The 13,728-nt window shown below is 34.7% G+C and overlaps 1 protein-coding gene across 1 annotated transcript; it reads right to left on the bottom strand.

Annotated features, from left to right (window-relative positions):
* Positions 1–4,719: 4,719 nt before the first annotated feature.
* Positions 4,720–13,209, bottom strand: LOC127802092 (SNF2 domain-containing protein CLASSY 3-like). Its single transcript, XM_052337782.1, has 5 exons — positions 13,074–13,209; positions 8,751–8,852; positions 7,622–8,568; positions 6,843–7,077; positions 4,720–6,669 (listed from the first exon to the last, which is right to left on the bottom strand). Exons 1-5 carry the CDS (start codon positions 13,207–13,209, stop codon positions 4,850–4,852), a joined length of 3,240 nt encoding a protein of 1,079 aa, XP_052193742.1. The 3' UTR covers positions 4,720–4,849.
* Between the last annotated feature and the right edge of the window lie 519 nt (positions 13,210–13,728).

The raw sequence follows: 13,728 nt of genomic DNA, 5'->3' as shown, positions 1-13,728 counted from the left end.
TAATGATAAATATAACTTTATATATATATATATAAATATACATAGAGAGAGAGAGAATCAATTCATTAATATAGTTGTTTTGTATTCTGACTTTGAAATAAGTTATCAACAGAGAGCGAGAGAATCAATTCAAAGGAACAGCGCTGGAAGAAGAAATTGGTGGAAGAAATTGAAGATGAAATTGTTGGGCAGCTCATTGGAAATGCATTTTTGGCTATGTATTTTAAATTCTGAAACGGCCCGAAAGTTTTAAATAATTACACAAACGGCCCGAAAAAGGTTTTGGGCCGTTTTTTCCGTTTTCGAAATGGAAAACAATTTAGAAACGCCAAAACGACGCCTCCGAGCCGTTTTCGTGCTTCACAGTTCACAGGCCAGAAGTGCTTATCTTATCCAATGGTGTAAAAAAGACCTAAATACCCTCGCCTAGCCTTCGCCTCTCACCTCTCTCCTCTTTTCCTTCCTATGGTCGCAATGCGACCGCCAACCGTTGTTGTCTTTGCCTTGTCACCAACCGTTGTTGTTGTCACCTCGCCGCCATTGCTTCATCGCCTCGCTGACTATCGGAGGATGCAGCGATGGTCGGCGAGGCAATGATAGCAACAGTCGACGGTTGCAGCCATGGGAAGGAAAAAAGGAAAAAGGCGAAAGCAATGGCATCCCTTGTAAATTTGTATTGTAGACAAGGGTATTTTGGTCTTTTTACCCCTATTTAGTAACCTTCTATGTCAAGTCAACCTTTCTGGTCCTATAGAAGAACCTGATTTTTTTAGGATCTTTACCTAGATTGTACGGAAATAATAACGAAAATAAATATAACACGAAATAAAAATAAAAAATATTATTTTTTTAAAAAATATAAAACTAAAATGGGAGAAAAATATGAAACTAAAAAAAATATAATTTTTTTATAAATATAATTTTTAATATAAAAAATAATTATTTAATTTAAAAATACACATAAATTTTATGATGTATTCAAATAAATTTTATAAAAAATTAAAAAATTTAAGTTAGAGACAAAAAAAATTTCATTTCTATTTGTGGATAGAATTTAAAAATATATTTTTGATATTTTTTTAATATTATGAAACGACTATAAATTTTTTTTAAAATTACAAAAGTAATCTAAAAATATTTTTTGATATTTCAAAAACGAAAACATTGAAACGACGCCCCAAGAAATTTTCGCGGATCATAGATCTTTGTGCTTTCTCGCTCTAAAACAACTCAATTGTGTGTCAACGACTTTCAGTTGGCTTCGATTTTAACGTAACACACTCTCGACACAATACTCAAACACGTCATCACATTATCGAAACTTAGGACCAAATTTTTTCTAAAATTTTAAGTTTTATTTTTAAATTTATAATCGATAAATTAGGTGGAGTTCCTTACTTTACCAAATCACGACTCGTATTATGCAGTGTACAAATTATACTGAACTGATTTTCTTTAAATCAAATTTTCATTAAAAAATTCAGGTATAATTTTAAGAATATCAAAAAATTTATCTCAATTGGTAGTATGGTATAATTTTTGAATTGTAAAAATGGTTAGTATAATTTTAAAAAGTGAAAGTAATCTTTGTATTTGTATCAAATTTTAAAAGTGTCAAATGTACTTTATTTATTTTTATTTAAACTAGTAAATTTAAAAATACATAAATAAAACCAATTCTCTGTTTGCTTTCCCTTTCCGATCTCACCCAAATCGATGGCTTCCTCTCTCTCTCTCCCTCTTTCGCTGAACCCTTCCCACTCTTCCTCTTTGCAATTGGACACAGATTAATGAAATAGTGAAGAACAATAAGAACTCCATCTATTAGGAAACATCGATAAGAGCACTTGGCTGAAATTTGTAAGTCACTAGAAAAATCGACAGAGAGAGATCCTCCAGATATTGGAATTACCCACGAAATGCGAAATTATTTTGTTAGATTATGCTTTATTTTCAATCAATTTCAAATTTGGCATTTACAAGTTTGTTTGGGTTATGACGTTGTCTCAGCAAGAAATTGCCAAATAAATGGTGGGCGATGCAGAAAACCGACAATGTTGGTCAAAGACATGGCGGGCAATCCAAAAAGCCAACATTGTCATCGGTGAAGGGGTTGCAGGCTTGTGCAGAGATGGTGATCCCAACTGATGGCAACCGCTAGTATATTTCCGGGACCAGCATGCGAGTACAATGACAAAGCGACCTTCTATCAAGGATATTACGACGGTTGCCTACATGAGCAGCTCAGTTGGTCAAGAAGAGGGGCACAAAGTATCTTTTATGGTGAATTTTGGATTAAAATTAAGGATCGAGTCTCGCAAGCGGTAGTGTAGCGTACTTCTTTCCAAAGTAAGGGGGGCTCCTTGTACGCGGTGAGGTCGGGTCTAACTACTGTGTCTGGCTGGATCACCATGATTAACCTCTTCCCACGTCCTGTCAGGCCGAGTGTGGGGGCGCTCTGAGTGAGCGATTTCACTTTTTAGACCAAAAATATTACAACGGTCAAGCCAAACCCACTTGGGCCATGGAATATAATTATTATCATAATTTCTTTATAAATAAAATTTTCATTACAAAAACCAAAAAACGTCTACAAGTTTAAGTTGAAGTATACCCTGAACTTCACAACGAATACCATAAAAGGATAAAATAAAGCTAACAAATAAAGAATATTTCTCCAATTAAAAGAAATAACTTATATACAATTGATGGATAAAATTTGCAAAAGATGTTTATTGAAGTGTGAACTCTCGTTGATGAACCTCCTTAAGCACTTGAAAGCTTTTGACGCAAATGCTTATATTTATAATGCCAACACCAATTACTCACTTAGAAGTACTTAAGAGAGCTAACTAATGGAATATCTTCAAGCATTAGATTGGTACATTTGTGCGAATAATATCATTTATGATGAAAACACTTAATTACTTTTCAAACGACGACTTAGAGTGCCAATAACATACTTATGACGTGAAAGTTGGTATTAATGATGTCAATCTCCAATTATTAAGCCATTCAACTCATAAAAGTAAAAGAATATTGGTCAGGCAAAAATTGTCAAAAATGTCGCAGAGCACAACTTTGTAAAGTATGAGGGAAGAAAATTGTAGCTAATCTTGTTTAGACAACACATTGAATCTAATATGCCAACTGAGATGCAAATCGATTTTGCTTTCTGAAACATTTGTTGTTGCACTCTTTCCATAGAAAATAAATCATAGTTCATAAAATCAAACGATTAGCAATCTGCTAAGGTTATTATTATTATAATAATTTTAAAAAGTGGATATAGATTAAATAGAAAAATATAACTATCTCAACAGAATTTTTAAAAAATTATCAACAAGAATTCATACATATAATGAATAAAATTATTCTCATATAAAAAACTTAAATAAAGAGGAGACCCAATAAAGAATTGAATATAAGGTGAAAATGGAAAGATGCAACCAAAAATGGAGGTAAGGATTTTAAAAATAGTATAAGATTTTACAAAAATTAATAAATGTTACTCATAAAATATTACTCTAACTTACCCTTCATTCTTTTTTATAAAAGAAAAAATTATACCTCAAACTCTATGTTGAGCCAAAATCGTTGGTTCCATTAGCGATTTTGTCTAATAAACATTTGTGAGCCAAAACCGTTGGTTTCACTAGCGATTTTAACTAATAAACGTTTGTGAGACCAACAAAATTTTAATATAATACATTTACTTTAAAAGTTTTAATTAATTATTTTAAAATAAATTTACTATATTAAAAATCGTTCGTGCCATCAACAATTATCCTTTGTTTAGAAACCGCCGCCTTGATTATAACATGAATGGTATTCCTCAGGACTAATTTTTTTCAGTAGTAGAACTAAAGAAAAATCCAGGAAGAGAATGAAGAAAAGGAAGAAGAAGAAAATTTGCCGGAGAAGAAATGCAAAGAAAATGAGAAAGGGAACAAATCAATGGAGCTCGGAAAGAGACAAAACAGATCAATAGGAGGTGACAAAAGCAAGGCAAAGGGCATATAAGGAAGACGAAATGAACTCAACCAGAGCAAGGTAGCATACAAGAATGTTTTCTATGATATTTTATTCTGATTTTTTTATCCAAAATATCATAAACGAAATCAAACAGCAGCTAGATTTACGCACAGCAAAGCATTCAGATCAACAACTTGCTTTTGGAAATCAGATGAATCGAGTAGCTAGATTTGCAGACAAGGAAGGGCAATTGATCGAAGCATTTAGATTAAAGAGCAACAACTTGCCTGGGTTATTAATGAAGAGTTCGTGAATCATACCGATTGCCCAGCTTCGCTGGGGCTGGATTATTTCTTGGTGGATTCAGCTGGCGTTGATTGTATTAGGGCTCTGGTGGAAGAAGAAAAAGTCGAGAGCTTCTTCCAAATCTTTTCTTTGGGTTTATCCGTCTCTTATCTGTTATTGGCAGCAAAATGGTGTGTTCCCCCTGCAAACAAAACATAATTTTCAGTACCCAGGTCAGGACTCAATCAAATCTCACTAATCTCAGACAGACACAATATATCAAAATCCAATCAGAGCATAAAAACCCATTTAAGAGAATCCTCGAAAGAAAATCCAACAGATTTTGGAACGACAAAGAGTTAGATAATTTGTGTATTAGCTTAAAATACTTGCTAGAATCAACAGGCTATTTGATGGAGTCCGAGAGATCTAGAAGTGAAGCAAACCTGCACATGAAGACATCACTGTTTTGGCGCAAAGGCTTCTGGCAAAGGGGAACAAGCTTCAAGAAAATGGTATTTCCGGTGGTCTCATTCTTTCTGGGTATTGTAAAATTTGGCAGTCTTCTTGCTATGGCATCTGTTATTTGCTAAGAGGATCCTGGTATGGGGCGAGGGATAGAGATTTTTTCGACTAAATTCGTCTCTTTTGGCTGGTAAATGATCCTGTCAAACATATCTTTGAGCTTTCCATGCGCAACCATCTCCTCCAAGATGACATCGCTGAAGGTTGTAGCATGATTCTTTTCTTCTCTTTCCTTGCCACCAGAGGAGAAAACCAACTCAGATAAACGGTTCTTCTCAGCTTGTCTACAGTATTTCTCCCCCTCTGTTGTCCCAGATACCATAAGATTATATGTATAAACGACCTTCTCTTGACCAAATCTATAAGCCCTGCTTATGGCTTGCCTCTCCACGGATGGATTCCAAACAACGTCTATCAAAACAACTCTTGAAGCTCCAATTAAGCTTATTCCTTCTGAACAGCATTTTATTGATGCCAACATTACTTTAGCTTCACTCCTGGAGTCATTGAAAATTCCTATAAACTTTTGCCGGCATCTCTGTTCTAGTGTGCCATGCATTTGGAGAACTTCCCTTCCCTCGTGCCAATTGAAAATTGATTTCAGCTGGTCCTTGATTAACTCCAAAGGGTTAATATACTGACTAAATATAAGGACCTTTTCTTTTGTAGCCACACAGAGGCGAATTAGTTCCATAATGAACCTTGTCTTCACACCTTGATAAGAATCAAGCCTATGCTGCTCTAGCACATTCGGATCACTGACAGATGTTTCTTTACACTGTAAGAGCAAAGATGGGTGCACGGAAACCAATGCCACCTTGTGCTCAAACTTGAAAGTGTTGGCAGAAGGTTGTAAAGTTTTAATAATTTCCATCTGTAGTTGGGATGGATGTAAAAGAACTGCACACTCTCTCAACCCAGGAAGACTTTGCTGAAGAATGCTACCTTTGTGAACATGAACAAATGGAGATATTGTAGCTTTAAGCTTCTCAATGCTATCAACTTCTTTCCCACTTGAACCATACACAAAAGCCCTTTTCCCTCTCAGTTGCTTTCTGTAATATCTCCTACCTCCTGATGAAATCATGTCTGCAACTGCTGGTCTTACTAGATGTAGTGTATTGAAGAGCTCCTCAAAATTGTTTTGGAAAGGGGTGCCTGAAAGGATGATCCGCCTTTTTGTTTGAAGTTGTAAGAGAGTTTTCCAAATCCCACTCCGTTGATTGCGTGGAGTGTGTCCTTCATCAAGAATTACCAAGCCGGGCAACTCCAGCAAAATCTTTCTTAGCAATTCATCTTCCTTCCCACGAGTAAGCTTCTTTCTCTTATTTTTACCTTCAACTTGCACAGATTTTGTACCAGCCAGCTTCTCGTACAAAGTATAACTAATTCCAAGCACGCTTTTTCCTTTGCTCCAAGAATGTAACTTTACCATGCGCAGCGCATTTTTGCTCTGAAACACGCTTTTGGACAGTAATCCAGTGGAGGTCTCATTTTCCTGGCCCGAGACTTCTGGATTGTTCAGGTTATGGAAAGGAAATTGTACCTTCCATTTCCTGAACTCCTCTTCCCAAGTGAACAACATGCCAGCAGGAGCAACAACGACTGGGAGACAGTTTGGAAATAAAGTCAGAAATGTCTCAATGAAAACTATGGTTAACCGGGTTTTCCCGGTTCCAGGGGCATGTGAAATCATGCAGCCCCCTACTTTACTTGCATCGGCCTTTCCCAATTCACTGAGACGAGTGGTTCCTGCTAAATTCCTCCATAAGAACTCATAACCTTCTATTTGGTGAGGATACATGCTCTCTTTTTTTCCAGGTAAGACATCCCAAACTGTTCCTTCTGCATGATTGCAAGGATCCTGTAGACAAGCCTTTGAACCTTCAAATTTAAACCCATCAAACATAGAGAAGTCTTTGCTGGCAGAAACATATTCTTTGTTTGATGTTTCACGAGCAAATAAATATTCACCCTGTAACACATTCCAAAGAAAGAAGAGTTAATTTAGGGATTAAAATATAAGTTAGCTAATCAATTCGTTCTTTGCCTAGGACAATATAAGATGGTGTAGCTAATCCAATGAAAGTGCTTGTCATTTATAAAGATAGTAGCAAAACTAACAAAATTTAAATAACTTACAAACGATGGTGTTACATATTTGATCTCAAGCTCCACAAAAGAACAATAACTGCACTTTATCCCAATCTCCTCGTCAAGGATAAAATTATGCTTCCCATGACAGAAAGGAGTGGTTTGGTTTCTTTCAGCTTCTGGGCCAGCACTGTCAACCTGCAAGTCATTCCAAATCTCTTATTGACCATTCAGTCATTCAAGCTACAAGCATGGCAGTTTGAAATCATTACTGAAAATTGAAATAATTACCAATTTATGTTCCATTTTGAGGTCTGGAAGATAGACGAGAATCAAGAAAAATATACTCTCTAAATTATTTGGGTACAGAAAACTCTCTATAATGTTTTCCACATCTTTTTTCTGTCTCTTCTGTTTGATCAACTAAAATGATACTTGTCGACCAAAGTTAAACATTTGAACAACAGGAAAAGAATGGGTAAAGCATGAATTTAGCTACAGAAGGAGAGCTAGCCTTATCATGTTGATTAGCTGATGTTCTAAGAATTAATATCACTTCATTGAACAGGAAAATCCACCACTTGCAGCTGGTGAGCTAGCCCTATCATGTTGATTAGCAGGGTGACTAAATGGAACAAATTCATAGAATAGCCTGGGGGATGTTAAAATTAACTAGCCTACGGTTAGCAGCATTATAAAATATTTCAAAAACTACTCGGAAAATATGCAGGTAGAAAGTTACCGTGCGAGGAGAGGAACCCATTTCCTCGGACCTGATAGCAAATTGCATCTCAGCAAACAAATCATCTGTAATTTTATCAATATCTGATTTCTCCACCAGCTCGGGTTTCTCTAACTCAAATGTGAACTTCAGAGGAAGTGCATGCTCCCTCGAAGGCAAATTCTTAGCTTGATTAGATGCCTGCTCTTCAAGTACAATATTATTTTCATCCAAAATAGAATAAAGGAGACTCCCAAAGATACCACAACCTTCTTTGAATCCGTGTTGCGCCTCCACCTGTTGCCCAATTGAAGAACTGAGCCTTACCTTTTGACTATTCTTCCCAGGGAATTCTTTTCTGCTCACAGATTCATCATTTTTTTCATCATCTCCCTTACTACTGTCACCATCCTGTTCTTGTTCATCAACCTCCTTCATCTTAGACATTGGTTCCCTCTTCCTAACAGACAAAACATCAAAATCCTCATCACTTGAATCATCATCAGTTGTTTCACCAGAAGTCATCGATAGATCCGAGTCACTACTGGAGACAGTTTTAGCTGTCTCTGGAGGCTTCCTTCTAGATCCTGCTTTTGAACGCGTCCAGTAAGAACTGCCATGTTCAACTTCATCATGAACCTCCAGTTCCCTTTTCCTACTTCCAGGACCCAATGGCATCTCTTCCTCCTCATCTGAAATGATAGTTATGGGTTCCTTAAATTGGTCGAGATGATCAACATCTCTACCTTCTTCAAATCCAAGCTTTGACTTAGACTTCTGTGTCAAAACACATTCCTGCTTTGGATCATTTTCCTTTGTGCCCTCTGCTTCGATTGCATCATTTTCCAAATTGTGAATGTTGATAATGTCTTCATTTTCTTCAATTCCCTGCTCTGGCTCACACTCCGTATTAAGGTTGAAATTTGCTTCATGTTCCTTCTCTTCATTGTCAGATTGATTGCCAGTTTCTACATGAACGCTGACACGTTATAACAAAGAAACGAGCAATAGATAATAATAAATTTTATGCAGAACTACCAATTCTTGCTACAAGTCAAGTTCCTATAGGAAGTAAAAAGATTTGAAGAGACTGTCAAGATGCCTTACCGATGTCCTCGTACAAATTGTTGTTATGAAAAAAGGTAATTACCTTTATGGTATGTTAGTTTTGACTCGGATTCCAAGTTGATATTTTCCTCTGTGTTTCCCATTGCATGGATGACCTCAACTCCATTCTCCTCTTCGTGAATACCTAAAGAGGAAGATAGGAATGTTATAAGAAAACAGAAGGAAGCCATTGAAACTTACCTCTACCTTTTTCTAGATGACCATAGTGCAGAGATGATATTTAAAGTACACAAAATTCCGAAGATATACTTTGCAAAGGAGACTAATGCAAGCATTCATTAACCTAAAACAATATGTAAGTCTATTAAATATATGACTAGTTGACTGACACCGCAGACAGTCTAATGGTCTACTTCTTTTTTCCTTGGTGTCTAATATTTTGTTTCCCTTGATAAACAAACAGAAATTTCTCGAAGTTGGTCATTAGCTCTAGCCGAAGATGCTATGATCAGAACCAGAAGTACTTCCAACATCACACCTAATCAATTAGACTATTTGCATCCTCACAAGAACCTGATCTCATTATTACTTAAAAGAGCATGGCAAATATATTGTGAGATAGTAAGTAAACCACGTTATTACTGAAACATCAAATTACTTCAAGTTAATAATGAACCAAGCAAGTAGGGCCTTCTGTGTACAAGTATCTTCCTTTTAAGCCAAATTCCCCAAGCAACTTTGTCTTCTTACTTTTCATCAATATACTACGTACATATATTTTGTCAAACAGGATATAAGTTCCTTCATGCAACTTCTATAAATTTCTTTGCTTCTCTGGTCAGGCACGGGGGAAGAAAAATGAAAAGCATTTCTTTCATTCTCTTAATGTAAAACAACTATCACTTTGGATGATCCCAATTGGTTCCCCAATATACCAATAACTATATGTCCACAGGAGACCATAAGAGTACTACTTAGATTTTTTTCTCCCCTTTAAGTTAGTGAGTTAATATAACATCAGAATTTGTTTAGATCCTTGGATGGGGATCAGGGGGTTAATAGGAAATTAGTCTTAAAATGCCACAAAGAATTTTCACTTCAGACTATTGCCAGCAGAGATCATACATTACTATAAAAAAGTACAATTACAGCTTAAAACTAACAACCCATGAAGGGGAATGTAGATGTTGCTGCATTCAAAAGTTTGTCACATAGGTTTAGTCTCCATTTGATTGAAGTGGCCTAGGAAAATAACTTGCCGTCTAAATATATTTTTTTAAGATCATATAAATTACAAAGCTAAAGGTGATAACAACATGAATATCCAAAGCAGAGCCAATTTAGCACCATGTCCATATATTTTTCTTGTAAAAGTATGATTTAAGGAGAAAGAAGAGTATAAGAACTTTTTAAAAAAGTGCTTTTTATATCAAACCTTTTAACACCAAAAGAATTGAATCTCATAATCGCACTTTCTTTTTTTATATGGAAGAATCCATTAATGGTGACTTTGAAACACCTCAAAGAGTTCTAAATAGATTTATTACACTAAATAAGATTGCAAACAATTCTAGCAGAGATTCAAACCTAAAATTCAGGAAAAACAAGACAACATGTGTATACTAAATACACGGATGTAAACAAAAACAGATAGTTATGAATACTAATATGTTGAGAAGGAAAGATATGGACAATGAGACAAACAAGTTGTAAAAAAATAAAGAAAAGGTACTATTTTTAGTTCCTTTTGGTTAATTTGATAACTGAAAGGCACTAAAAATATAGAAAAAGTCTTATTATATCATGAAATCGATAATAATACTAATGTATAGAAATATTTAAAAATTAACGTTAATCAAACACAAATATATCTTTAAATTGTATAAACATCTTCAATATTCAGAAAAAAGCAACCAATTTGTTGGAATTGTAACAAGGCTCATAGAAGATACGATCAAGATATAGCAGACCACAAAATACAATAGTTATCACCAAGGTTGTTAAAATCGGGATTTTAAGTGGGATCGACAAAGGGTCCATAAAATCGTATCGTAAAATCGTAAGATTTTAGAGATAATTAAAAATACCCTTTAATTTTTGTAAATATATGTTTATAATAACACAATTTTGTAGAAAATGAATTAATATCATTTAATAACCTAATTATTCCTTATTATAATTCAAAAGATGATATTTCCAAAATATAGCTCAAAAACTAGCAGGTTGGTATAGGCAATTTAAAGGCAAAATATAGGTAATTTAGAGGTAAAATATAGCTTAAAATTCTTTAGAGGATACTTCCAACGTCTTCCATTAGATTTAGATTGCAATTTTTTCTTGATTTAACATTGATTAAATCAAGTAATATCCCGATTTGGAGTTGGGTGGTCCATTAATTAATTACTTGTTTGTCTTGATTTACTTATGCAATCAATATTAAATCAAGTAAAAATTATAATTTAAATCAAGTAAATTGAAACTTATGCAATTAATGTTAGATGCTATGTGACATTGGAACTTATGCAATCAATGTTAAATCAAGTTCCAATTTAGAGGCAAAATATAACAATTCATTGCATAAGTTCCAATGTCAGATGCTATGTGACATTGAGACGTTGGAAGCATTCTCTAAATTACAACTTAAATCAATGGAGGTCTTTGAATCGTAAAATCGTTTGGGGATCTCTGAAGCGTAAAATCGTAAAATCGTACATGTAAAATCGAGATTTTATAGGATTTTATCCCAAATTGGATTTTACATGGGATTTGAATCGTTTGGGGGTCTTCGAATCGTAAAATCGTAAAATCGTACGCATAAAATCGGGATTTTAACAACAATGGTTATCACCTTACCCAGCCTATTTCTTTAAACTTGAATTCCTTGAATAATAAATAGGTAGCTAACTAATAAATCTATGAAGGTTTCAAAAGAAAAATGCATCAAACCCTTGGAAAAGGATAAGGGTGATTACTTAGCGAGGGAAGTCATGCTCTTTTTACGCTACTAGACTCAAGGACTCACCTTAACTCTTTCATTCACGGTATAATTCCAATTCACTCTGCTTAGTTTGAGCTTTGGTCCTCTTCACTATACCAAATATTTTAAGTAGATTGATCGACAAGATAAAATATGTTTATTTGTGAAGGAAGAATATATAGTGTTTCTGCTTATAGCATTGATCACAAAACTAGATAATTAGGAAGTACAAAAGAAGTGTGAATTTGGGAGCTTAGAGAGAGGGGAGAGATTGAATGAAAAGGGGAAAACCAAAAGAAAAAACGAACATAAAAAGAGTGAAAAATCAATGAGAAGCCATAGTTTATCTATAGCTAGCAAGAAGAAGACCAATCCTACATTAAATGTACAAGCTCTTCACAATATTGTATTACAATTCATTCACATCTTATTACCATATATTGAGATTAGAGATTGAGCAAGCCCAATGCATGAGAACTTTTAATTGGTGTAAGAGATAATATTGAATGTAGTTTTGAATAAAAAAAAAAAAATTGAATTTAGTCATTATCAGATTATGGATTTAATATTATAAGTCAATTAAATCTTATTATATATAGATATAAATGATGAAGTTTATCTTTATTTTTAAATTTATCAAAAATATAAGTGAACTTTGATAATCATATAATTGTTAGGAGAAAATACTAATGCAATCACGCTAATACCATTTCATCGTGTTGTTGTCGTGATATTATAATTTATTTACATCTTATCATACCTAGTGACTAGTGATAGATGATAAACTCCATATTCTGTTTTAAATTTAATAGCAATTATCTACTACTATAAATTTAAATTTATATACATGAAAAGATATAAAAAAAATGTAAAATCACAACAAAAGTTCACACATCATATCGCGGTTGCATTGATTAATGTTTTCTCTAATCTCTCTAAATTCTTTATTACTCTAATACTAGCCTTCTTTATTCCCGTAATTTCACCAATATTTCTTATAAAAGAGAGAATCAATAATACTTCACATGAGCCGCCCTAGACGGCCATGCAAGGCCACAAGGTCGTGCGGGCGCATGGGCTGAAAACTACAGAGACATGAACTGACTTGCTGAGCAAGCTTCAAGATTAAGGGGCACATCTAAAAAATTCAAAAAGAATTTAAGGGTCAAAAACCTATGACTGTGAATGATGGAAACTAGTAATCCTGATCCTAAAACAGATGTTGAAACCAGAAAACTAATAAAATAAAACCACTTTACCAGGCTTGTTTCTCTAATTTTTGATTATTCCCTAAATAAATTATGCAACTAACCAATCGTATGAAAGATCAAGCATAAAGAAAAACAAATTGTATGAAATTAAGATCTCAACAGAAGGAGAAAAAAAAACGAGATGCATCAAGCCCTTGAAGAAGGTCAGAGTGATTACCTGGAGAGGAAGGCCCTCTCCTTCTTGCGCAGCCGTCGGACTCCGAGGATTCGGCTTGGGCGCTCTTCCATCGACGGTATAATTCCAGTTCAAGCTGCTTCGTTTTGGATCTGGTTCTCTTGGCCACGCTAGACATTGAGTCAAGAGTTTGAGCAGATTGAAGAAGGGGTTGATCGGTGAGAGGCAGAACGCGTGCGTTAATTTGTGATCAAGGAACAGCAAAGCGTATGCATCCCCGTTACTGCGCTCGCCGGGAAATCAGAGAATTAGGAACAGAGAAACAGATATGAATTTGGAAGCAAGGAAACGGAGCTTAGAGAGAGAGAGGAAGAAGAGCAAAGCAGAAGAGAGGCGGAGGAGGAAGAAACGTAATAACGTATAGGTGGCGGGAAGATATTCTGCACTGAAAGCGTGAGGGAAAGAAATATTTGGCATTAATTGAAAGCTGAGCCAGGGATGGAAAGAAATATATGTAATTAATATACTGTGAAGGAATCAATTTTGTTGCCATTAATTAAAATATCTAAAAAATTATAATTGTAATTATATTGTTGTTATTTTTACAACTCCATTTTGTTAGGAAGACTGATAGTTGATATTGCTATGTATTGCTTATGATAATTGAGAGATAAAGCTAATTATAACAGATGATAAT

This window comes from Diospyros lotus, chromosome 5, assembly GCF_014633365.1.
Source record: "Diospyros lotus cultivar Yz01 chromosome 5, ASM1463336v1, whole genome shotgun sequence".
In the NCBI taxonomy this organism is placed as follows: Eukaryota; Viridiplantae; Streptophyta; class Magnoliopsida; order Ericales; family Ebenaceae; genus Diospyros; species Diospyros lotus.
This window is presented reverse-complemented; position numbering and strand designations above follow the sequence as displayed.